Raw genomic sequence first — 27,032 nt, 5'->3', positions numbered from 1 at the left:
GCAGGACTATGGCGGCCATGGTAGTAGTGGAGAGAAATCTGTGGATGAACCTGGCAGACATCGGGAAGAAAGAAAAGGCTTTCTTCTCGATGTTCAGGTTTTGCCTTCTGAACTTTTCGGTATTTCCATTGAGATCGAGAAGTTCAGGGAGACGAAGGCGTGCTCCACTGCTTTCAGATCCTTCATTCCACCAAGGTCCAGGCCTGAGCCTGAACAACATAGGGGTCCTGGCCTGTCCCGATCTGAGAATCAAAGACGGGCACATAAGGCTAGTGTCACGACTCGCGCTCCTCCCCCACCTGCGGGCAGGGGTAAGAGGAATCGTGGGTCACGAGAAGGTAAGCAGAACCTAAGGGATGTGATCCAGACGAGGCAGTGTTCTTGTCTGAATCAGCGGTATCTAATCATTCACTTTGGGGAAACTTTGGGGAAAGTTTTTTAACTTCTGCTTTTATCGTCCCCTTCCTAATTCCCCTGTAACCACCAGCTCTCCACCTGATCGAGGTTAGGTGGAAACCTTTCGCATAACAGTCTCCTATGCTGGACCTATAATGTTTTTGGCTGGTTCTATGTTCATAGCAACCCCCTTACTGATGGTCCAGACTAAAAGGAGGCGCCCCTTGAGCGGGGCTCCAGCACAGGAGGGTGGGTGAGTATCTAACCCTTTCTGTATATACTTATGTTTATTAAATTGCTGGTGGTTATGTGTCTACTAATAAACTCTGTGAGTTTCCTTTGCAATGCCCCAGTTACAGTGTTTACTAAACACTCGTCAGCACCAGCCATCCGGCTTCATGTTCCGGTATTAGGTGGCTGAGATCACAGGTTTCTGAGGGAGCATCCTTGATCATCAGGCCTGGCACAGCACTGAAGGGAATTCCATGGATGTCTGGCCAGGTCACCCTGAGGGGTCTTCTGGCCGCTTAGTTGTGCTGTCACATCCAGCAGGAAGTGGAGTTGGCAGTTACAGAAGTCTTCTCGTATATGCTGCCTCAGGTGATGCTCCCCTCGCCAGAGATTTGTAAAATTTGAGCTTGCCTCTCCCAAGCGGTTCAGCGCCTCTGCGATGCTTAGGAACCTTTAGGTACACACGCTAAGCTCTGTCTACTTTCTGAAAACCACATGGTGGTCAGTGTGCACGTGAACTTTTTGCGCACATTCTAAAATCCATGTAAGTGGTAAGGGTGCACGCAAGACTCTGCGCACTTTCTGAAATCCTGTATGGCAAGGGTTACCTGCTTCGCCTCGTTCCCTTTCTTGAGATGATTAGACCTTGGTTCCTTGGGCTCCATTCAGCCAGTGTGTATTTGTTTATACACTTCAAGCATCGCTTCCCTCAACATGAGGGGCTATTTGGGTGATTCTCGTGGTAGTTAAGCAGCACTCCCCTTTTCCAAGAAGGGTTGCCTATGAGTGCGCTACTCTGAATTCAGAGTTCTCCACGAGAGTGTCACGAGAGCCCCTTCTTAGAACAGTATTTGACAATCCATGCTATGGTAAGTGTGCACATGAAATCTTTGCGCAATTTCTGAAATCCACACTGTGCTAAGTTTGCACGCTAGTATTCTGCGTTCTTTCTAATATACTTTATGGTGAGGGCTTCGCGCGGTTGCTTCGTGCCCTTTCTTGAGTTGGTAAAAGCCCTGTTCATCTTGGACACCACTCCACCTATGTATCCTCGGATACCTATCTAAACAGGGTGTTGTTAGTAGGGATCTGTTGAGACAGCTCCTTCAGCAAGCTTATGCGAAAGTAAGCGGTAGCCCCTGTATGACAGGCAAGACTAAAATGCTAGGTTCTTAGCCATATCCCTTAAAAGGAATCTTTCCTGATTCCAAGCCTTCAGCTGTACCCCGGGCCGAGGCCCTAACGATTAAGTTGGTTATGTAGCTTAGGCCTTTGGCCGTAATGGGTACTGTCACAGACAGCCGTCTAAACGTCCCAGGGGCAACTCCCATGGAAATGGTAGAGTTGGTACTTATTGTTCGCCATGATTCTGGCCTGCACTCCCCTCAACATTATGGCGTGGGTATACTGTTCCCCAAAACGACCTCTAGAGGATGCTGTTCGGAAGTTCCCTTGAAAGGGAACGTCTCAGGTTACGAATGTAACCATGGTTCCCTGAGTAGGGAGTGAGACACTGCGTCCTCTAGCTCCCTGCAATGCTTCGGACGCAAACTTCAGACGAAGAAGTGAATGAAGTGTTCTCCCGGTGCCTTTTTATATTCAGCCGGTAGTGACTTCAGAGGCTGTCGCCGGCCAACTCCTTGGTGTTTTTTCAATGTATGCTTCAGACATGGGTCACGACAAGGTGTTCTCCATAGCGACCCCTAGAGGATGCAGTGTCTTGTTCCCTACTCAGAGAACCAATGTTACATTCGTAACCTGAGACGATATTGTGAGCGCACACAAGCTGCTAAAAGTAATTTACTAATGTCAAATTTTAGGATTAATTTTTGTAACTGAAAATCATATTTAGGTCAAAACTGTCAGTTGTCTGTGAACTAAATCTGCTGTAAAGAGTGATCTATTTAAGCTCACTGAAATGCTTGAATGTAGACACATCAACATGTTTTAGGTCAAAAAAGGGAAACATTAAAATAACACTGATAAAATAAAATAACTCATGCACTTTCAAATTCCCCGCTGCCGTAACGTTAACAGTTTTATTAAAATGCTACATGTGATGTCTGTTTTTATATTGTTTATCAGCAGTATATTTTTTTTTGTTTGGATTAACTAGCCGATGATGTGATGTTCAGAATATTGTAACTACAGTAATTATCAAAATGGGAAGTGATGCCCTATGGGGGAATTTGACCAGGGGTGTTTTTACAAAACAGACAAGGATTGAGAAGAAAACAATTATTATAAAAAATATAATTATAATTTCCTTAAAATGTTCTTCCTAACTCAAGGGAAGGGAAAGTCTTGACATTTGCCAAGTATGGCAGCCCATATTTGGAATTGGTGCTCTGCATTTAACCCATCCAAGTGGACACGCACAGCAGGCCTTATTCACATGTCATATATAACGGCGATGTTCTGCAAAACAACAAACTTTAAAACACTTTTTTCTTACTGGTGAAAATCATATGGTCAACTCTGTTTTCTCTCAGGTACATCACAATGTAAGCTTCACAGTGAACATTATTACATCACTCTCGTCATAGTAGTAAATATCTACTACAAAAATATATCTTGACTCCTAATGGTTATTTTGGGAAAATCCCAGGTATTTTGAGCAGTAGGATTATATAAATTTATATATGTTCTAATATAAGTAGCCTATAGAAAATTGCTAAATAAATCTATAAATAAATCTAAGTACTTTTTTACTTAAGTAAAAAAATATAGAGTACTTTTGTACTTTCACTTGAGTAAAAAATTTACTTTTACTGTAGTAAAAGTAACTACTACTTTTACTGTAGTAATATTTTATTATACGCATCTGTACTTTTATTCAAGTACTTGTACTAATAAGCTGATTCACAAAGTCATGCTAAAAACATTCATGAGAGTACTAGACAAAAATATAATCTATACAGCAATGATTATTAACAGTAATATGTATTGTTGCATGAATAATAAGTAACTGAAAAAATTATCCAACCCATAGTAAAGTTAATAAAAAATGTTGATGCAATAAATAGGGTATGATTTAAAAATAATAATCCCTCCAAAACAGAGAAAATGTCTTTATCAAACATGTACATGTCTGTGTCTTTTAAAGTGTTTTATTTGTAGTGGTTATTATAGCACAATTCTTTAACACCCCTAACCCACCGGACCCCACTAGTTTGCTGCAGCCATGGTTGTAATAAAGACTCGGAGCAATTGTTTTTTAGCAAAAAATGCACAGAACAAGAAGTGCGTTACACTTTACTGCGTGCGTGTTCAATAACAGGTGCTTGTTTTCTTCAGTTTTGTTTCAGCTTTTTTTATTCACATCACTCATGAAATTCATGATCACTGTCTGCTTGCAGTAGGCCTACTATTGCAAGCCGCTCTGCTTCTGCTTCTGCTTTTTTTTCACCTTATTTCCAGCTCACACTTTCTAATCCTAATTTTACAAGTTGCAAGTTACAAAACACAAAGTGCTGACTGACACTGATCACTGGCGGGAGCGGTGTTCTCCGATCGACTCCGGTATTACACACAATGTTAATCAGATGTTAATCGGGTCCTGGGGTCTCGGGTGCTCATTGAAGACCTCTACCTGGGAGTTGGTGCCCTACGCAATCTACGTACTCTGCGTATAGGGAGCAGCAGTACTGATTGAGTGCCAAGAAAACATTTATTACAAGCCTGAGCTGAAACCATTGATCAGCCTGTTTTGATCCTCCTATCTATATAAAATAGTGGATGTATTTCTTATTGGCTTAAATCACAAAATGTTGTTGTGTCAGTTTTACTAATTTATGCCGCAGATGGCTTGTGTAACTCTGTATCATCATCATGTTTATATTATTGAGAGTTTTGTTGTTTCAGGGTTTCTCATTTAGCTAATATTTTGTTTTGTTTTCATTTAATTTTAATCATCGTAATCATCGTAATCATCGGTGTTTCTCTATAAGACACCATTAATGAGTTGTGAAATTAATTTTGAAAGACACTCATAATTGGTATCTGCAAATATTTGAAGGTGAGAATATAACAGCTTTTAAAGAATTATGAATGTAAGATTTATTAATTGTTCTTAATGTACATTATGATGTTTGAATTAATCATTGCTTCTGTTATCAGGCATGACATGAAAAAATGTTATAGCAATCAATAGTAGCTATGATGACCTATGCAGAGTAATAATCACGTGTCATTATTTTAATAGTATTTTGAAATATGTAAAATTCCCCTGTATCTTAGTCAAATGTAAAGGAAGTTATGTGGCCTTCCATTCTGCTTTTTTACATAAGCCATTCTTCATATACAGTTCATTCATTTGTGTTTTTTGTAATATTTATTTTGGTGCTGTGCAATTTGCATCAGAATCAGAATCAGAAGAGCTTTATTAACAAGTATTTTGACTTGATGACCGGAGCTTCCAGAGCAGAAGAATGTACAGACAAATTGCAGACATATATGATAATGCATTCACAGATATAGCACAGTAGGGATGGAATATAACACTAATAAAAAACAACAACACTGAAATTAAATAATGTACTATATTCAGAATTAGAGGTATAGGATTATTATTATTATTTTTAATTGTTGAAATAAATGCACAGATATGTTGGAAGTGTGCAGATATGCTATTTACAAAGTGTGCAAATTTTGGATTCTGTGTATATAAATGTCAGTTGTGATGAACGAAGTTTTAATTATTCAGGCTGAGTATAGCCTGCAGGAGAAAAACTGTTCTTGAGCCTGGCTGTTCTGGTGGTCAGTGAGACATTGTATAGGACTGTAGCTAAATTCTAATGCACTACATGTGGTTTTATTAACAAAGTTCGGGAGGAGCACGATCAGATAATCATCCAATTTAGCACAGGTGCATCACGTTTAGCTAATCATCTTAACTAGCACACAAGCATGTATATATATATCCAGTCTTCCTACCTCCTGTCCCACGACAGTTTTTCGGCATCCCTCCTCCACCCCAACTCCTCACTTCTAATATATTAAACCCAAATTAGGGATAGGGGGAAATATTTGGGTTCGGGCTATGCTCCGGGCCCGGACCCCTCCCCCAGGACAGCACACCAAAACATGCCAACTATTCACCTTCAGATTAGATGTAAGGGTGAACTCGTGAATTGCCTTTGTATTAATTCATTAACTCTATCACAAATTCATTCATGAATTTTGTGGTTGATTTATAATGAAAAGATTACTTCAGAATTTCAGAAATAATAGTATGTCATTGTATTGCAGCAACAGCAAGAGAAACTAGGAAAAAATATTATTTTCCTCTCTATCTCTGTTTTTTCTTTGCCTGTTATCAGGCTGGGCAGCCCATAATTTCAGAACTGAAAGAACGAGGTCACTGAGTTGAGGTTGCTATGGAAACGTCACATCTAAAGAATAGTGAATAGTAGGAGCATACAGCAAGCAAAGCTGAAGTTCTGTTTGTGTTATTCCTGAGTAGATGAATATGAGCTGCTAATCTTCCTTCTTCACCACTGTTAAATATACTTTTTAACACACCTTAAATCACAGGCTTTGCCTTTTTAGAATTTTGACTACTAACTGGTTGTCAATAACTCTTGATGGTAAAAGTGTGTCTATGATTGTAATGTGAGCATTATTATACTTCAGGTACAATGGGCGTCACTGTGTGTTGAATCCACCTAAAAATAACATAGATAAAAAAATACATATTTTTCAGAAAATTCCATGTACTTTCAGCAATATATATATATATACATATATATACATATATATACATATATATATACATTACAGACCGAAATTTTGGACACACCTTCTCATTCAAAGAGTTTTCTTTATTTTCATGACTATGAAAATTGTAGAGTCACACTGAAGGCATCAAGGGCTATTTGACCAAGAAGGAGAGTGATGGGGTGCTGCGCCAGATGACCTGGCCTCCACAGTCACCGGACCTGAACCCAATCGAGATGGTTTGGGGTGAGCTGGACCGCAGAGTGAAGGAAAAAGGGCCAACAAGTGCTAAGCATCTCTCGGGGAACTCCTTCAAGACTGTTGGAAGACCATTTCAGGTGACTACCTCTTGAAGCTCATCAAGAGAATGCCAAGAGTGTGCAAAGCAGTAATCAAAGCAAAAGGTGGCTACTTTGAAGAACCTAGAATAGGACATATTTTCAGTTGTTTCACACTTTTTTGTTATGTATATAATTCCACATGTGTTAATTCATAGTTTTGATGCATTCAGTGTGAATCTACAATTTTCATAGTCATGAAAATAAAGAAAACTCTTTGAATCTGTACTGTACTGTATACACACACACTTTTGGTCTGTACTGTATACACACACATATATATAGAACCTTTATTAAAAAATAAATTATATATATATATATATATATATATATATATATATATATATATGTATGTATATGTAAATATATATATATATATATATATATACAATATATTGTGTATCTATGTGTGTGCTGTGGTAGCTGTGATGAGTTTCTTTACTAAATCTTGCATTTGTGTGTGCATGTGTGTGTGTGTGTGTGTGTTCTCAGCTATATATTAGTATCTGTGATTTTTTTTTTTTTTTTAGAGAATCTGAGGTTGCATTAATATTTAATCAAAGGATTCAACAATAAAATCCATGTGGATCTCTCTCTCTTTCTGACTCACTCTGTCTCCATCTTCCTTTCTCTTTGATTATCCATACAGTATAGATGCATACGTGTGTGTTTGGGGATAGGCAATGCAGAAAGATTGCACAAGAAAACACTCATACATGCCTCTTAGTGGAATTGCTTGTGCAGGGTCAGAGAGAGTGATGTTTACTCTAAATGATGAGCAACATCCTTTGACATCCATTAATCTTTATCTCACTGGATTTCAGGTTTACTTAAATCTGCCTTTAATTATGTTTCTCTTTTTTACTTTTTCTTGATGGGGCCCTCACATATTTAATTTCAAACATTTGTGTTTGATGCTTTGTTCTTCAACACTTTTTAGTACACATTGTATTAGAATAAATTTGAGTGAAATGCTAACTAGGTAATTTAAACATATTTCTGAATTTATTTTTATTTCATGTCCTTTTGTTGAATTCAAGCAGCAAACAAGCAACATGAACTCCACAATTCATACAAATCCTGTTTGTGTTTAAAAATATTGATATTAAAACCATGTTGTCTAGCATGAACAACAGAATCCTACTAAATGTCTCATTTGTAGAGGTCAATACTCGATAAGATTTAGGGTATCAAATTATGGAATGATTTATCCCATGTGCAAAAAAAATTGAATAAAATCTTCATTAATATTTTATAAAATATGCTTAAAAGGCTTTTTATTACTGATTTATAAAATCTTGTTTCCTTATTTCTTCTTGTTATGTATTTCATGTTTCTTATAGTGTTTGTTCTGCTGTATGTTATTTTTGTTAATTTTTGTATGTTACATATATTTTGTTTAGGTTGAGGCTTTGAATGAGCTCTTATGGGTTTTCTGCCTTTCCTTACACTGTATATGAATTATAGTTCTTTTCTTTTTATTGTATATGTTTTATATTGTGCAACTAAACAAAAACAAAAAGTGTGTGAAAAAAATTGTGACCTATAAATTTCCATCCCTTTTACATAATATTTCAGTTTGTTTGTTTCTTTGTCTATTTGGTTTTTTTTTATATTAATTTATTTATAAAACCTAAATATTTTTTTTTATAAAATAAAAATACAATGATAAAGTAAGATAAGATAAATCTGTGTGCTCATTTGTTCAAGAAACGGTCTTTGGCCTTCCCAACCGTTCTGCTATTCTCAATCAGCTTGTCATTTGCTATTAACTAAAAGGAAACCAGAGAGTGACATCTTGTGGTCATCTCTGATCAAGTCAGAGAGACCAGGAGGAAAATTTATTAACACAAAGACATGGATAGAGAGCTCTCTCATTATTCTACTCTCTCTCTCTCTCTCTCTCTCTCTCTCTCTCTCTCTCTCTCTCTCTCTCTCTCTCTCTCTCTCTCTCTCCATTTATACAGCAGAGGAGTGGGTAAATTCCATTCCTTTAGACCCCCCTCTCCCCTCTTGCCTTTCCCCATGAGACACAACACACACAAAGAGTGCAGCAACCACTCTTATTAACTGACCCGAGGGGGGATGGGTGTGTGTGTGTGTGTGTGTGTGTGTGTGTGTGTGCATCTCTGATTCTCTTTACTAGTATACAGTACCTACAGTTGCATTGTGAAGTCACATGAGCAAGGAAATATCAATCACACATGCACAAAATGAAGCAACAGGCTCTGTGTTTATGTGTGTGTGTGTGTGTGTGTGTGTGTGTGTGTGTGTGTGTGTGTGTGTGTGTGTGTGCTACCCTCTACACTATTTTATAAAAAAAGAGGGAGTGTCTTGATTTTGGCCATGAGAAGGGGAAAAAAGAAAGTGAAGTAAAGGAGGTGAACTTTTGGGGCCCTGCTTTCCCCTAAAACAAGAGCGTAATAGAATCCATATGGACTCACTTTCTCTCTACACATCTGTCCTATCTATCTCTCATAGGAGATTTTGAGAGATTTTGAGCATAAAACAAGTGGGAAATGTATAGAAAGATTAAATTATCTTTAAAAAAAGAAAAAGTTTACATGTCTCCAAACAATAGGAGAGTGAGAGACTTTCACTGTCTCCCATTTAAAACTCTTTCAAACCAGGAGAAACTGCCGTTATGTGTTAGGACAACACAAGAACTATGTCTGCCTGTCACCATAGAAGAGAAAACACTCAATCTGCCCTGATCTGATGTGTCCAGCACGTTGTTTATATTATGCCATGTTACTGAATTATATTATTTAAATGTATGTTTTGCTTCTGTAAATATGTCTAATCCCTAATCTTATTTTTTTTCTAGTTTACATGCATGCATTAGCCATTCATTTTGCATACATGCTTAATACTTTTTATATATAATCATTATTATATATTTGTAAGCAGCCCAGCTGCAATTGCTTTGGCAATACAAATGTATATATTTTTTTTCATGCCAATATAGCACACTTAAATTGACAAATTGATAGACAGAGGGAAAAATATAGAGAGAATGTGTGTGTGTGGGAGAGCAAGTCTCTTGTGTGAGTCATAAAGAAAGAGAGATGGAAAAATACAAGCGCGCGCACACACACACACACACACTGTAGTTGCAGCTCTGCATTGAATACGTGCAATGCTGTATGCAGTTCATTTGCACATTAGCTAACTATGCCCCAGTACCACACACTGCAGTAGTAGTTATTACTGCATTATAAAACATGTATTGGGGATTTTATCCGAAATATAAAAAAGCAAACAGTGATTGCGTTCCACTGAATTTTGCTCTAATTGGACAACTTGTCAGATTGTACTGTAAGGAAAGACCCACCAATTTACAGGAGCCTCTCTCCTGTCCTCCACCCCCTCCTCGTCCCTCCCCCTTCCCCTCATGAAGTCCTTCCTCCCCCTCTCCTCTACTTTCCTCTCCTCTCACAGCAGAGCGCGCGTGTGATTTGACAGTCGCATCTCTCCTTGTGTCCGGGAGCGCGCGCGTGTGTGTATGTTTACGATCGTCGTGCTCCACGTGCTTCGTGTGGATGCGCTCCTCGCGCGCTGTCGGTAACAGAAACCATGACCGGCGCGCCGCGCGACCCTTTCTACTCCTCTCCGTTCGGTCCTTTTTACCGGAGACACGCGCCCTACCCGGTGCAGCCGGAGTACCGGATGCACGAGCTCAACAAACGGCTCCAGTCCCGGCCTGAGGTGAGTGATTACCAAAAATCAGGACTTTGCATTTAATATTTTATGTATGTAATCAGGACTTTGCATTTATTATTTTATGTACGTAATCAGGACTTTGCATTTAATATTTTATATACGTTCTTAAATATATGAAGCAAACATACATTTTAGATAAGAGATCAATAGTCATCATGTAATCTATAAGGATAACTTTTCTGTCAATTAAGATGATTTTAAAGAATCAAGATCTTTCAATAATTACCCTACTTTATGATAAAAGTGTTAAAAATGTATGTTAGCTATTATTTGCACTTTTCCCCCCAAAAAAAGAAAAAAAGAAAAGAGACATCGTATTTTGAATTCATTTTAGGCCATGTATTTATGTGTATAATATCTCAACATTCTGTCCCAAATGGTGCTGACATTTCTGTATTGCGTTTTAGAAAACAATAAACAAAATTAACTAAATATACTTCATATACAAAATATATATTGCTGGTTATGATGGAAATAAGAAGTGAACAGCAATGCACAGCTATGCCAGAATAGCAGTTTGAAGATCAGAATTTTAATCAGTTTTCATATTTTTTTTTATACATCAAAAGTTGACAGCTTATAAATGACATTATTATTACAGCAGTCAAACATTATTTTTGTTGCACACAAAATGAAAATCCAAATCATCACATAGGCTACCAAAGCACTTGAAGGTTGCCAAAGCCATGATCATATCTTTACCAGACATTTGACACGTTTTAACATAGATGAAACATAATTTGATTTTTCTTTTTTTAAGTAGCCAAAAGTCCCCATGGACAAATCACTTTAACGTATTTATTTATTCTTCTCGCATCACCACAGTGTGACCCCAATGTTCTCTTACAAACTGAACTTATTCTCGGACTTTCACTAAATAGGATTTGACAGAGCACACAACATATTAGACCTTGGTTTGGTACAATACCAAATACACTATTGATCTATTGATTATGTGGTGGTTTTTAGGAACACAAACAGCAAGGTGATGTTCCAAAATGTTGGTAGCATGAATTACTGTAGTACTCTCCATAAGACAGGAACCGGACAAACAATATGCAATGTGACTAGTATATATATATATATGTGTGTGTGTATGTATGTATTTCTTCTCCCTCAATACTGTAGGCCCAGGTTGAAAATGCAGTGCAAGCTGTGTTAATATTTGCTTTTCCTGATGCTGTCAGTGTGTGTACAAAAATAATACACAACAATAAATAGTACTTTTAATATATTGCTTACACTCAGAAAAAGCAATGTGAATAAATGGAGGAAAATAAAATGTATCACCGGAGGTATGAAATGCTGTTCAGCACACCTGGAGTCATAATAATTTGACAGATAATGCTAAGAGAGACTGACCTATTGGAATGATGTCCTCTATAGAAACACCCCTTTCTCACAATCTAATAACTCTCTAACATGTTTAGTACACACAGAGACTGAAGTGCAAGAGCTGTAAAAAAAAAAAAAACAGTGTTTTGTGGCGTATGAACTGGCATAAATAATGTCCAATACAATCAAGTAAATCTCAATAGCAGGCCAGTGGTAGTTGGCTGGATTTGTGGTGTAAATTGCTGCCCTTAATGGAGAGAATCAACATGGGTGTGTGTTTATAATAAACAGAAAGCTTTGAAATGATAATCACTGTGCCAGGCCTAATTATGGTCATTTTAGGTCATTCAGAGGCCAAGTACTTCTGTCCCTCTCCTCTGTCTCACTCAGTGTTAAATGCATGTTAATGTGTGATCCCACAGGACTGTGATATTCTGTGGTGGGATGCATTCTGCACTGAGTTCTTTGAAGAAGATGCCACACTGACTCTCTCATTCTGCCTGGAGGAGGGACCAAAGACATACAGTAAGTGTGTGCAGAGCCATAGTCACCATGTATCCACTGATGTTCGAAAGGTCGGGGTGTAATGGTTTTGATTCTTCAACTTTTTCTGTTGCTCTTTACCTTAAAGCTGTTTTGAAAATAATAAATCAGATGTATAAATTCACATTCAGTGTGTAAAGAAAATATATATATTGTTTTACACAAAAAATGTGTAAAATATCACAAATCACAAAATCACAAATAAAATCATAATAAAATTTGCACACTTTGTCTCGTTTTCCCTTTCTAAGGCAGAGTTTGAATTTGGATTCATTTCAGTTTGTTCAGAGTTAGACAGGTACATAGTTGTGCTGGATTTCACTCAGTCTCATTCATTCCTTATTCACTGTGTATGTGGTGAGATTTGATTGACAGGTCTGGGGTGTTCAAATAAATATGGGCCAGCAGACTTCACACACCTCTACTGCAGTGATTGACAACTCCAGAGCACTAACTGTTCTGTGCGCACACACAGCCTGCTGGACTTAATGCCTGCGGCATTCAGTAGCCTGTTTGTTTCCAACTCTTAGGGGACCACACACAGAGACACACACACTAACACACAATTTTGCGGTTGCCAGTAAAGGTGTTCGGCCAGTGTGTCACCCAACTTTGAGTCTCTTTCATCATATGGCCATTAATAAATAAACACCTCTGCATAGAGTCTACACCATTCTTTTCCTTGTGTTTGTTAATCAGTGACCACTACGGATGTCCTCAAAATGAAATTTCCCTCTCCACGTATGTTTCTCTTACTATCCTTCCTTCTTCCACAGCCATCGGGCGCACCCTGATCCCTCGTTACTTCAGTTCTCTGTTCGAAGGAGGAGTCTATGAGTTGTTTTTTGAGCTGAAACAAACAAAGGAGTCGTTCAACAACTCAACTATTACTGTCGACTCACATAACTGTACTATGACAACACAACATGGCAAACCTACGTTCACTAAGGTACTGCACACATACACGAGTCTGGCTCAGTGAGTCTTTGCTTCCTCATTTTGAGCACTAATGTATTCCTCATTGTGAATTCTGGGCTGGAACTGCACAAAACAAAAAAGGAAAATATAACCCCCACTCTCTCCCTCTCCCTCCTGCTCTTTCTCGGCTTCTTCCTCACTCTCTCTCTCTCTCACCCTCCCTCTCTCCCTCGCTCATCCACAAAAAAACGCTTCTCTTTATTCTATCCTATAGCTTTATGCACTAAAACTGTAGGATGATCTTGATGAAAAGTCTGCAAATACGGTCTTTGAGCAAGTATATTACAATACTATTCAGAGAATGCCTTTGCTTATTTCATTTATATCATATGACAAGAATACTTTGATCCCAAAAGACCAACATAACATGATTTTCTGAATGTCCTATGCAATATTCATATGGTACGCCATTACGATGCAGAATCATTCAGTTGTCAATTAGAGAGAGAGAGAGTTTTGTCCAACTATGCTTCTTAGTAAATGCACATTTGTGAATTAAATATTGATTCGGAAGACTGTATGTTGTAGCTAAGTTATACAGACACAGTTCCCAAGTGGGTGTGTGTGTGTGTGTACTGGAGGCATTGATCAGAGCGTGTCTGCTGGGATTACATCCCTCCCGTTGCTATGCCAACCTTGCAGCTACCCTCCGTTCCCCCGGCAACAGAATGTTGGGGTTCAGAGTTCCACACAAAATCCTGCTTGTGCTGAAAATACTGCTTTAATGAGAGAACCGTATAATTTCATTTGTTTTAAATGAATGAAATTTTTTTTTTTAAATTAGCTAGATGTAATTCTCTCACAAGCTTTTACACTGGTCAAGTCTGTGTTATGATTTCAGAAGATACAAGATAATGAATTGTCTTTGTATGATGTCTGTCTTATTTTATTCTGAAAGTTAAAAAAAACTGAATGACAAACCGAAGAACTTATTCTCTTCCTTTTTTCACAGGTGTGTACAGAAGGTCGTCTAATTCTTGTATTCACCTTTGATGACCTCATGAGAATCAAAACATGGCACTTCACTATCACACACTACAGTGAACTCATTCCTCGCAGCGTTTTGGCTGTAAATGTGAGTTACTTTTCATGTGAATCAAAAGGTCCTCCTTAATATATCTCACACAAAATGATATGCAACCTGAACAACCTTCTACATTGACCAGAATTTGCAGCATACACAGAACACACTGTTTTGAGAAGAATAGACTATATCCCAACATGCAATGTGCCAGATTTGACCATTTATTTCCATAGCAGTAAATAAAGCAGAAGTAATTTCAGCAACAGAACAGGCAAAAAAAAAAAAAAAAAAAAGATGGACTAAAAATTTAATAATTTTGAGATGATAAACTGGATACCACTCTGAATCTTACTCTGAATTCTTCTATAAAAATTAAACTTGCATTAAAGTTGTAGCATTCTATTGTTTAAGACATTTATCTTTGCAGAGTCCATGCTGTCACATATATTCAAAGGTTTGGGGTTGGTAAGATTTTTTATATTTTTTAAAAGAAGTATCTAATGCTCAGCAAGGCTATATTTATTTGATCAAAAACACATTTATATTCTGAAATATTATGACAATTTAAAATAATTATTTTTTTCATTTTAAAATATTTTAAATATAATTTATTCTTATAATGGCAAAACAATTTTTTTAGCAGTCACTACTAGTTTAGTGGCACATTATTCTTCAGAAATCATTCTGATACATGGATTTGGTGCACAAACATTATCATCAATATTGAAAACTATTGTGCTTTCTTAAAATCTTTGTGGAAACTCCAACAATTCCCCTGAGAAGGGAACGAGACACTCTGTCCTCTAGAGGTTACTTTGGGAAATGCCTTCAGGATGACCGGTGTCTGAAGCATCTAAACATGACAATAACATTGGCTGGTGTGACCACAGTATAAAAGGCCGGGAGAACACACTACTACTATCTGTAGCTCAAAACAGCACAGGCTCAACTTCAAAAATAGACTCAGATGCTCAGATTGAAAGAGACCTGCTCATGAAACCCCCAAGGGTACTGCTAAGCTTGACCAACAAGAAGAGCGACTCAACCTGAGAACCCCACTCAATGAAGGTCAAATGAGCAGAGGACTCTATGAGAGGTCCACAAATGCTCATTCAGGAGCAGCAGACTCAAAGGCACCATCGGAGGTTAGCAATGCCTAGCTTGACCCAAAAAGGGGCAGCTTATCAAGGAATCAGCAAGCGGCCCAACTACCTGATGTCACTGACATGGAGCTCAAGAGTGGAGGGTTCAACCCCTAGCGAGGAGAGAGAGGAACCCAGCTTGACCAAAGTGACCAATAGCCCAGGGTAGAGGACCTAACTCTTGAGTAGAGAGGACTCACCCAGTCCGCCCAGGACTGGCAACTCAAAGGGACCCTCCCGCAGTGAGGGGAGCACAGCCATGTCCAGGAAGCAGATAGATAGCAAGTGGGACATCAGAAATGGGAGTCTGCTAGAAAGGGCTCACACATTTCTAATAGAACAAAATGGTCCCAACATAAAGGCAACTGACCAAGGAGGCGACAGAGATGGACCTAACACTTTGTTGTTTGTTGCAAATGGGGTTCTTTAGGAGCGGCACTCTCAGCTCTCAAGCTGAGGCAGGCCCTACAGCACATTCTGGGAGCGACTCATAGCTAACCCCCTCACAGTGAGGTGAGCACTTCTCAGCTAGATTAGAAGGGGAAACCCAGCAGGGCCCAATAAGAGATAGTACACTTGTGCAGCTGGACATGGTCTCCAGCTCGATAGAGACCATGGGTCCCGTATACACAGACCTCGATAGAATCTGAAGAAATATTGGGACCCAATAACCATTAATGCGTATAGAGCTTACTGCTCCTCAGAGCATAAGCATACAAAGGGGTTTTCGCAGAAAACACAAATCCCTCTTCCTCAGGGAATGCAGTGTACTCAACCTCAGGATCATGGATATAGGCTGGAGGCAAAGTCCGAAGAGCACTGGGGTCCAGACCATCAGTAGGTAGTTCTATGAGACATAGAAACTAGACAAAACATCATAGGCCCAGCATAAGAGACTTCAATGCAAGCGCAGGAGGCTCCTACCTAACCTCAGTCAGGAGGAAAGCTTTTCAGGAAAATGAAAGGGAAGTAAGAGGAGAGCAGATGTAATACTCACAGAGAGAGGTGAGTAGATGGCTCAGGTTTTACTCTGGTCCAGACAAGAGTGTTGAAAATGTCTTGTCTGGATCAGCTACCTCAAATCTTGCCTGACACCTTTAGACCCACGCCCCTTTGATGTTCGGGCTCAGACCTTGACATTTTTGGAATGAAGGATTTAAAGGCAGCTGAGCGAGTCTTAGCCTCCTTAAACTTCTCGACCACCGTCTTGACGGAAGTACTAAAAATCTCAGAAGGGGAAACTGGTGCATCAAAAAGAAAGCATTTCTCTTTCAACCCGATAACCGCCAGACCACCATGGCCACCATGGATCTGCCAATGGCAGTGGTGGCCTGCTTAGTGGCACGGAAAGCAAGATCTGTGGTGTGATGCAACTCAGCCATCTCATATGGGAATAAACCCGTACTTTATCCAGGTCTTTCAGCATATCAGCCTGATAAGCCTGAAGCACTGCCATGGTGTGCAATAAGGCTGCAGCCTGACCTGCTGCCGTGTAAGCCCTGCCATTTAAATGGGGTATATCCTGAAAGGGTTTGGACGGCAGAGAGGGAGCCTTAAGAGAAGATGTCTCCCCTATAGAGAGATAGCAGGCCAGTATTTCTTCAACAGGGGGCATCCTTTCATAACCATTCTCAAGCATTCCCTCGATGTTGGCATAAATAGTATTCTGTAATCTGTGGATGCGGAACAAGAATGGATTTTTCCATGTCTCTTCTCAACTTCTTTGTCCTCATCTGACATCTCCTGCTCGCACTGGCTTTGAGCCAGCAGAACATTAGCTGCTGGATCAGAAGATGTTAGAGAAATAGCATCGTCATCCAGCTGCTCACTCTCGTATGATCGTAAAAGGGAAAGACCCTTTTTTAACTCATCAGCCAGGTCATCTGCGATCCCCACAAACTAATTTTCCTCCGTTCCTCAGCAGCAGAGTGCCCTGAACCATGGGGAGCCGATGGCTGTCCTTCTTTCCTCGAGAGCATAGCATTTTCATAGAAAAAAGCTCACAGTGCATGCAAGTTGCCCCCTCGAGGACATTGCCACACATGCTCTTTGCCCAAACAAATGACTCAGAGATCGTGTGTGTCATCAGGTGTCAAATAATGAGGACACAGATCTACACACTTAATTGCCTTTCTAGTGCTAGCAATAGTAAAGAAGAAGAATCGTTCAGTGCTTCAAACAAAACAGTTCGTGAAAACAAAGAAGAGGATGTTGTGTTCTCGTGGCACCCTTTTATACTGTGGTCTCGCCGGGTGATGACGTCACAGGCTGTTGCCGGCCAATGTTATTGTCGTGTTTAGATGTATGCTTCAGACACCAGTCACACTGAAGAAGTTCCCCAAAGTGACCTCTAGAGAATGCAGTTCGACGTTCCATCAGAAAGGAACTCAAGAACAGCATTTCTTGGATTTTGTTTTAATAAACAATAGAAACATAATAAAGGTTTTTACTGTTACCTTTGGACAATTGAATGTTTCTTTGCTTAAATCAATTTTTTCTTTTTTAAAAAAAAATAGTAAACAAAGTCAATCTCCCTGACCCCAAACTTTTGGTAGGGAACAGTGATGCGTGGGTTGATCCAAAATGAGCGGGTGCCTGCGAGTCATCCAAAAATATTTTTAATGATATTCTGGTCGTGGTCGGTCAGGTCGTTTGAAATAAAGATGCAAATTAAACCTTTGTAATTAATATAGTACTAGACACAATTTTGAAATACATAGGCCTACACTTTATTGGGTGAATAACTGGCGCGAAGATGACGCACGAGCTCAGTCTGCAGATAGAGATGGAAGTGGCAAGAGAAAAGGTGAAGACGCTGTTTTTGGTAAAACATGATTTTGACAACTTAATTAAGTTTTGTTTTATAGAAAACTCTTTTTAAAAGATTTTCGTTTTGTATAAATTGTATCTTAATTTTGATCAATGTTTTATCAATCAATTGACCGTATTTTATAAATAAGACGCAAATATATAGCAGACAATGTAATGAGGCGCCGGCACAATAACTTGCATTGCATGTGAATTGGAGGGCGCCGAAACTCAGCTTGTGCCTCACAGATTTGAGAAATATAGGCTATATATTTCAGAAAACTAGAAATGTCTACTTTTAAACTAAAATATATATAAAAAAAAAATCAAAATAAATAGGCTACTCTCTGATTATGTTATCCATATGAAATGTGCATTTCTCTCTGGTGTGGCGAGTCCGCATCGTCAACTTCATATTTGCAGCGACACAGAAAACACCAGTTTATTACTAAACAATTAAATGTCTCCTTGCATATTTTCGAACCAGCAGGCCATTCTGGGTTGAGCGAGACCCCACGGAATGAGTGAGTGAAGCGTAAGAAATGCGCTCTCTGCTTGCGAGCTCTGATCGGAACAAACCAGAGCATCAGTGTCTGCTGAACAGAAACATCAAAATAGAAATAGCCAGGCTAGACTTTTTTAGAACAAATTATGAGCTTATTGACGATTTTTTTTTATAATTCTTGACAAAATTAGAATATATTAAGGATTTGTTTGTTTGTTTTTTTTAGTTGTTTTTTTTTTTTTTGCCTAGTTCCTACGTCTATGGCCCAATGACGCTATGAAGAGCATTTACTACTTTAAAAAATGCGGGGCAGGAAGCAGGTCGGGTACAATATTTTCTTTTCCTTTTTTTGCGGTCCTAGTTGCGGGCGGGTTAGTTGAAAACGTTGGTCGGGTGCGGGTTATTAATACATTGACCCGCGCATCACTGGTAGGGAACTGCTTTTAAAAAATATTTAATATACAGTTTTCATTGTATATTATAATATATGATAATCATATTCTTCATGAACATGTTCTACAACCCTAATTATCCTATCCAATACCAGTTAACAGTTAATGGTATTTTTACTCTAAATTGGATTAAAAAATAAATTATATGATAGCAATAACATAAGGTCATGGAATTGATAACTGGGGTGTTTGTTAATGATAAATTTTGTGTCTTGAGTGCAATGTTAGTTGCGTTGATTAAAAGTGTCTGTAAAATTCTTTGCTAAAAATATCAAATACTTTGTGTGTAAAGTAGGTTCCCTTCCCTTAGCATTAGTAAATTTCCATGTGACCCATACTCTCAGTAATTGTTAATATAAGTAAAACACTGTCCTTTTTTTTTCTTTTTCTGACACTGTGTGTGTGTAATATTATTCTTACATGAGCCATGCACTGCTTGTATGAGTGCAGTACTGCCGAATCGGAGTGAAGTTTATTATTTATAAATTTTTTTAGCTTACTATATGGATTCAAATTTTACATATGTCACATTTACAACACTATTTTAAGCTTTAAACGATTTAAATAATAATAATAAAAAATCTAAAACTAATTTGCTGTTTTCTAAATAATACAGTTTCCCCAGATATGTGGGTTATGTCTACCATGGATTTGTTTGGCATATTGACAAACTCAGGTATTTTCAGATGCATTCACAGGTAGTTGGTTATGGTACAACAAAATGCATTTCAGCCCTTTTTTATCAATCAAGGTGAAAGCATCCAAACCTTTTAGCTAAGCTGTCAGGATGTTGCTATGGAAACATATCCTGTAATGAGTTAGAGCTCTATCTGGATGGGGCACAAAATAAGAGAGTGAATAAATGGACTTGTGTGTCTATGTGTGTGTGTCTTTGTCAGGCACAAGACCCTGGAGCTCTGGAACAACTGTCCAAAAACATCAGTCGAGTGGGACTTACCAACCTCACGCTGAACTACCTCAGAGTATGTTACAATCACACATAATGTACACACACATACTGTACAAACACAACAACTCTCATATGGATTGTATTGATTTTTAATGTGTTAAACAACTGAGTGATTATTTTATTTGTGGGTAGTTGTGTGTGATTCTAGAGCCGATGCAGGAGCTCATGTCTAGGCATAAGACATATGGACTGAGTCCCAGAGACTGCCTGAAGACTTGCCTCTTTCACCAGTGGCAGAGGATGACAACACCACCAGGTCTCTCTCTCTCTCTCTCTCTCACACACACACACACATATGCATGCTGGGTTTCCATGTTTTATGGGGACTTCTAATAGGCATAATGGTTTTTATGTACAGACTGTATACACTATCATCCTGCACTTTTAGATTTTTAAAAATGTTAATTCTGTATAATTTATAAGCTGTTTTTCTCATGGGGACCAAAAATGTCCTTGTGAGTACATTTGGTGTAAATACCTGGTCCACACACACACAAGCCTCACGCAAGTTATTTTAGTATTACAGAGACACAGTTTTTTTTATTAATATTTTGAATTCATATTCATATTTTGAAATTTTTTATATTTCCCATTTTCATTATAATTTTAGCTCAAGATTTTGTAATTTTGTTTATGGTTTTAGTTAATTATAACTCTAGCTTCTACATTCTTCATTAGATCTCGTTTCATGTCTCCTCTTAGCTTTCTTTCTCTCTTAAATACAATCTGTTGTGAAAGATTAATATAGAAACACCAGCATTGTTTAGCTACTCTTTCCCCCATTATTTAATTTCTTTCTGTTGTTCTCCTCTTAAGAGCTACACAATGTCATTAAATTTACAGTAGTTTGTACATTGTAAACATATTTCATATTCCCCATTAACATTTCAAAGTAATAAGCACAGGCTGTTAAGGGTTTTGTGATCTGCAGTAATTAATGGAGGCTTTGACCTTGTGTTGTTATTTATGTGCTATTTTACTGCTCTTTTTAAAAAATAACTACCTCCTACTGTTCTGTGACAATAATTCCTTGTTTTGACTCAACAATAATCTTATTGTTCTTCTCAGGCAACTCTCTTTCATTGTTCCTCTATTTTTCTCATTCTCCTTACTGTTTTGCACCCTCATTATTATTTACTGAAATGTTCTTAATGTTGTTTCTGAAAGATGGTACAGTGGTGTCTTTTGACTGTTATTAATTCCTTTCAATTCAGTTGGACCCTCGCCCAGCTTCAAGACAGAAATATTTCCCTCTAATTCCAAAAAATGTATGTATGCTCTTCTATGCGCGTTCATTTTTTACAATTCCTCAAACATTCTAGTTAGGGTTTCTTCTACACTCATAACTCTAAATATTTAATAATAATAATAATAATAATAATAATAAAACATTTACTTCAACCTGAACTGGATCAATCAAATACAAACTTCATATTGATGCTTCTAGAAGATTCTGCAACTCTGAATTGTGACAGATCTTGCAGTTCCTGCATATATTTAACCTTAAAGCTATGTGCAAAACACTGCACTATGGCTGAATTTAAAATAGCATGCTGAGTACTATGCTAGCCTAGTATGTTATTTCTAATTTAGCCAATGTGAAAATTCCTTGTGAGCACCTGGCAAAAAAAAAAAAAAGACACATAGTGTCATGACAAGGGCAAAGCCATTTCATTTTCTCAAAACTGTAGCCTTATATATAAGAAAAAACACTATTCTTTTGTTGCTGTGCAAGCAGTGGCATTTCCCTTAGGAAATGCAAATCAAATAGGTTCTGCTCTTCCCTATACATGCTAAAAAATGTAATCAGAATACAGTTATTTAGACCTCTACCACTCTTTTGTTGGTTTCATTTGCAGTATTGATATGTGTTTTTTAAAAGATACAGTTTGCTGTGTGTTTGCACACATCTATTAATCTATATATCCACCAAATTTTTTATGGTTTCCAACATAGAATGCAATTAATGGAATGCAATGCTGATTCAGTTTGCATTATGCTGTTTTTATGTTTTGATTGACAGCAGAGCCAGCCAAACCAGCAACAAAGAGACGGAGGAGGAGGAACTCAGCTGGTAGCGCATCCAATACCAGCACAGGAAACAGCAAGAAGCGAAACCCAGCCAATAATTTCAGCCTACCATCACAGGTACATCACATCAACATACCCTAAAGCTATGTTCGGAATGGAGATATACCATACTACCGTTACTACTCTTAGTATTGCTGAAGCATATAGTATGTATGCTAATTTTCTGTATGCACAAATTAAAATGTGCAACAGTGCTTGCTGTTGTTGAATACTATATCCCACAATGCAATGTGTTCTAATCCCAAAGAACACATGTTAGGAAAAAATTGTTAGCTTGAATGCATTGCAAGTCGCTTTGGATAAAAGCGTCTGCTAAATGCATACATTTTAAACAAACCTCCAATAAATTAAAGCTGCATACACTGAAAAAAATAAAATAAAATAAATACAAATAAATCACAGACAAACACATAGAATAACAAAATAATTACTTACAAAAAGGTAACTGTGACCTTTTTTTATCAGAATTCCAATCATTTTTAAATGCCACAAAAATTGGACAAACCCTCCCATTTCCAGTGTTATGTATAAAGTAATATTAGTTGCAATCTTGAACTCTTTTCACATATTGGAGTTGATAACTGGACAGCATTCACTAAATAAAATATAAAGAAATCACATACAGTTGTAGACTGTAAAAAAAAATGCAAACTGTAAAATTAAATACATACCGCACAGTATTCAGGTCATAGTATTCCATTACGGACATACTGTAGATGCAGTCACTTACACACTTGCAGGGAAGCAGTGGTCCACACTGAAAAAATCATATAGGAGAGATATACTAAAATTGATTTATGGAGAATGTCTGGATGTCTACATATATGTGCATGAGTGTGTGTGTGGGTGTGTAAAGAAATAACCAAACAGTATAGAGAGGGAAAGACAGAGAAAGCAGCTTACTACATTAACCCATCTTATTTTTTTCATATTGTAATATTTCTATGCAATGTATTATAAAATCAATACCTGAATTACATTGTTTTATTGTTTATAGTAAGTAACAATCAGTTTTCAGTGTGATTGTAATTTGTAATGCTAGAGTAATTTTTTTTTATATGTAGTGATTTGTCTACTCTGATTCATTTGTTTGTAATTGAGACTTATTAGCCGTAACTGATTTGATGATAATTAGTATTGTCCGTCTCTGGTCCCCAGCCTAAACGTGTCGCCGGGGAAACGAGGGGTGGCGGGTGGCTGGAGGCGGAGCTTAGGTAGGTGAGTGACACATGCAGACAGTAATCACGCAGCATGTGCTGTCTTAACGAGCTACTTAGCAATGCAAATTTGCTTAATTAGCACATATGTTGTTATTTAGGTGTTCTTTATCAAAAAAAAAATCTAATTAAAGTCTAAAGAGCTAGTGTCGGGAGACGAGTTTGTGTGCATGTGTGTGTATGACTGCGTATAGACGGTTTCATCGGGTGCACGCGCCTGGACCTAAGTTAACTTCCGGTCTGTGTTGTGTATATCGGTCTGGCTGCAGTGCCTTCTACAAACGCAGTTAAAGTCAAGGTGATGAGCAGACTGAAGTTGGGCTCAGATGGTTGTGCTGTGGGATGTGTTTCCCATACATTTATTTATTTTTGGAGACTCACCACAATTTTAAAACTGATCGATTTTCAAAAAGGCTTCGTTGAATAAACATGAGTAACGTTATGTACTGCACGTTTAATAATAATAATTCCTTACATTTATATGTTTAAATATTAAAACGAGGCACAGGTGTTTATATATTGCTGTATTTCTGAAGGAAGACTTGCATGTTGTATGCCTGATAAAGCAGCGTGTGAGGGTACCAGCTCTGCTTTGTTTACAGCTGTTACTGGGGAAACCTCTATTTCTCGCGCTTTATGTCTATGCTTTAAAACACCTCCTGCTGACAAAGAATGAATTTGCATTTTCATTAAGTCCACCTGATCCACGCGACAAACATATTTTGTTTGTTATCAAAAAATATCTACTCTAGAGGGACTTGGCTGTTGTTATTGATTCTATTTGGAAGTCTACAGGGAAGTTAAGTTAGGTCCAAAAAAGCGCGCATGCGCAGTAACGTTTGTTTATGTTGTGGCCGTTGAAACCGCCTATATAACAGAGCTAGTGAGTACGCCACAGTAAACTTATGTGAACATATTCCTTATTATCAGAGCTGGGTAGATTACTTACAAATTGTAATCCATTACTGATTCCAAATTATTTGACAAAAAATTTAGTTAGTAACGTAATCCATTACACATTTTAGGTGATATAATTTGAATACGTTTTGATTGCTTTTAGATTACTTTTGATGTAACTTGTTTTTCACATGAATTTAAATAGGATAATTTTGTACCATATTGATATAAAAAAAGTGTACATTCAAAAATAAAAAAAAATAAAATATATTCCGTTTGTGGCAATTAACAACATAAAGTGCGTTAAACATTACATTACATATGGTCTCCCAAACTGTGGTTCATAAAGGTACTGCAGGTTTGTGAGTTTAATGAAAAGTTAATCATTAATTAAATCATAAAAATGTAGAATTAAAATAAATAAATGTATAATAACAGAAAAAAAACACTTCCAAAAAATTAATTATTTTATTTGTTTACATGTATGTCATGTGAGCTTTAACCAATGTCATAGAACGGTGAACATGCAAATGTGATGCTTCATTATTGAATATGTTTTTTTTTTTTTTAATCAGGGGTACTTCAATTAAATACATTAGTTAAAAGAAGTCCAGATGACAGAAAAAATTTAATAAAATACAATGTGAATTTGTGCATTTTATTGTGTTTGAAAGACAAAAGCCTTCCAAATAAGAAGCAATATATTATTAGATAACCCCCTGAGTAATAATGCAAATAAAAACATGTTAAATCATATATTAAAAACATGTTCATTAGTAGTCGATTTAATGTTGAAACACCTGAAATTATTTTTGTAAATCCATTGGTCAGATGCTGTGTAGCCACCCAACTAACGAGTAGTCTTTGTGTGTATGTCCACAAAACTGGAAGACTGTATATATATATATATATATATATATATATATATATATATATATATATAAAGATGTAATATGCTACTTTAAAAAGGAACATTTAAAAGGTGAAAAAGAGGAATTAGGGAGAATCAACAAATTATGAATAATGTGTGAATAATCATGTAATCAACAAAAAAGTAACTGTAGTCTGATCACAAGTATTTTAAAATGTCATTTAATTTATTTACAAGTATACTTAATTTTTGTAATCTGATTGCATAATCCAGAATACCTGTAATCAGTCACTACCCAGCTCTGCTTATTATGCACATCTTTTTTTATTCAATTTTGCACATTCTCTACTGTATGCTTGCATTAACTATATTACAAGTTCAGGTTTTGGAAAATAACAGCCATAAATGATTCTGCTTCTGTCGTTCTTCTCTCTCTTTCTACTCTGCGGCTATTCTCTCTCTTACTCGACCCCCGCATCTCTGTTTACGTCAACTCTCTCTCTCTCTCTCTCTCTCTCTCTCTCTCTCTCTCACTCTCTCTCTCCCTCTCTCTCCCTTACACTCTCTCTCTCTCTCTCTCCCTCTCTCTCCCTTACACTCTCTCTCTCTCTCTCTCTCTCTCACTCTCTCCCTTTCTCTCTCTCTCTCTCCCTGTCTCTCTCCCTCTCTCTCTCTCTCTCTCTCTCTCTCTCCCTCTCCCTCTCTCGCTCCCTGTCTCTCTCTCTCTGTCTCTCTCTCTCTCTGGCTGTAGGATGTGATGGTGGTAGGGGAGCCTTCTCTAATGGGAGGGGAGTTGGGTGACGTGGACGAGCGTTTGATCACACGTCTCGAGAACGAACAGTACGACCCTGTCAACAGTCTCCATGACTACACCAACTCACCGACACTTGGAAACGGCAGCTCCTGGAATGACCAGCACCCTAGCAACCAAGACAGTAAGCCTGGTACCATGGCAACGCAGCAGTTGGAGTAATGTGATCTGACATTGGGTAGCTATGGCAACGGTGCTGTCAAGGGACGGGGGTATTTTCAACTGTAGGAGAGAAGGTGTGTGTGTGTGTGTGTGCATGCTAGCGTTTATGTTGGTGTGACACGGTTTTCCACATTTGAGACATACATCTTCAATCATTTAGTTTAAGTATTCTGAAGGGAAAAAAAAGATACTGCAAGTCTTGTAAATATACAGATCTATCAATTCATTTCAAATCAGAATTTTTCAGCCCTTTTTTAAAACTCAGTGGATGTCTCGGCTTCCTTCTGTACCGTACTGTTTGGTTTCGCTACAACAACCGGATGAAAAAAAGTCCCATTGTGAACGCTATAGCGTTTTGAGCATAAATACAATTTAATGCATATTGTAAAACATGCAGATTTGTGCTGTTAGTTGTGTGTATTTTATGTATGGTTTTCAATCATTTGCATTAATAAAATGTGTTTGGTTATGATACCATATTCTGTGTGTTTGGTTATTGATATCAATGTAATAAAAAAGCCTACTCGAGAACACAGAGTGATTTTCATTGTTATAATCTAAATAAATAAAGGCGACGCTATAGGCTTATGTTATGTTTAACGCCGTTAATGCGAAAATAATCTCTGAATCTTTTCCCCCCTCTAGTGGTCAGAGAAACGCGGTACAAATTCACTGGATGATAGTTCTGAAAATTGTCATTTACTCGTCCTTATGTTGTTCCAAACGTATGATGTTCTTCTGTAACATAAACTTATATTTTGAGAAATGTAACCAAACTGTATTGTGAACACTGACTGGAAAAAAGCAAACAAACAAAAAT

General features: G+C 37.6%; 1 protein-coding gene across 3 annotated transcripts; it reads left to right on the top strand.

The window, feature by feature from the left end:
• The first annotated feature begins 10,097 nt into the window (after nucleotides 1-10,097).
• LOC132143597 (LIM domain-binding protein 2-like) lies at nucleotides 10,098-26,684 on the top strand. 3 transcript variants are annotated; one of them, XM_059553968.1, is made up of 10 exons: nucleotides 10,098-10,391; nucleotides 12,164-12,266; nucleotides 13,061-13,233; nucleotides 14,215-14,337; nucleotides 20,093-20,176; nucleotides 20,296-20,419; nucleotides 21,378-21,431; nucleotides 22,187-22,311; nucleotides 23,413-23,468; nucleotides 25,991-26,126. In XM_059553968.1, the coding sequence occupies exons 1-10, from the start codon at nucleotides 10,260-10,262 to the stop codon at nucleotides 25,995-25,997; spliced, it is 981 nt and encodes a 326-aa protein (XP_059409951.1). In that variant the 5' UTR covers nucleotides 10,098-10,259; the 3' UTR covers nucleotides 25,998-26,126. The 3 variants fall into 3 exon arrangements, with proteins under 3 accessions (XP_059409951.1, XP_059409952.1, XP_059409950.1); XM_059553969.1 differs by having other exon boundaries at nucleotides 23,413-23,472; XM_059553967.1 differs by lacking the exon at nucleotides 23,413-23,468 and having other exon boundaries at nucleotides 25,991-26,684.
• The last annotated feature ends 348 nt before the right edge of the window (nucleotides 26,685-27,032 follow it).

The sequence above is a fragment of the Carassius carassius genome, chromosome 7 (genome assembly GCF_963082965.1).
Source record: "Carassius carassius chromosome 7, fCarCar2.1, whole genome shotgun sequence".
NCBI lineage: Eukaryota > Metazoa > Chordata > Actinopteri > Cypriniformes > Cyprinidae > Carassius > Carassius carassius.
The sequence above is the reverse complement of the archived record's forward strand: the minus strand, read 5'-3'. Positions and strand labels throughout refer to the sequence as shown.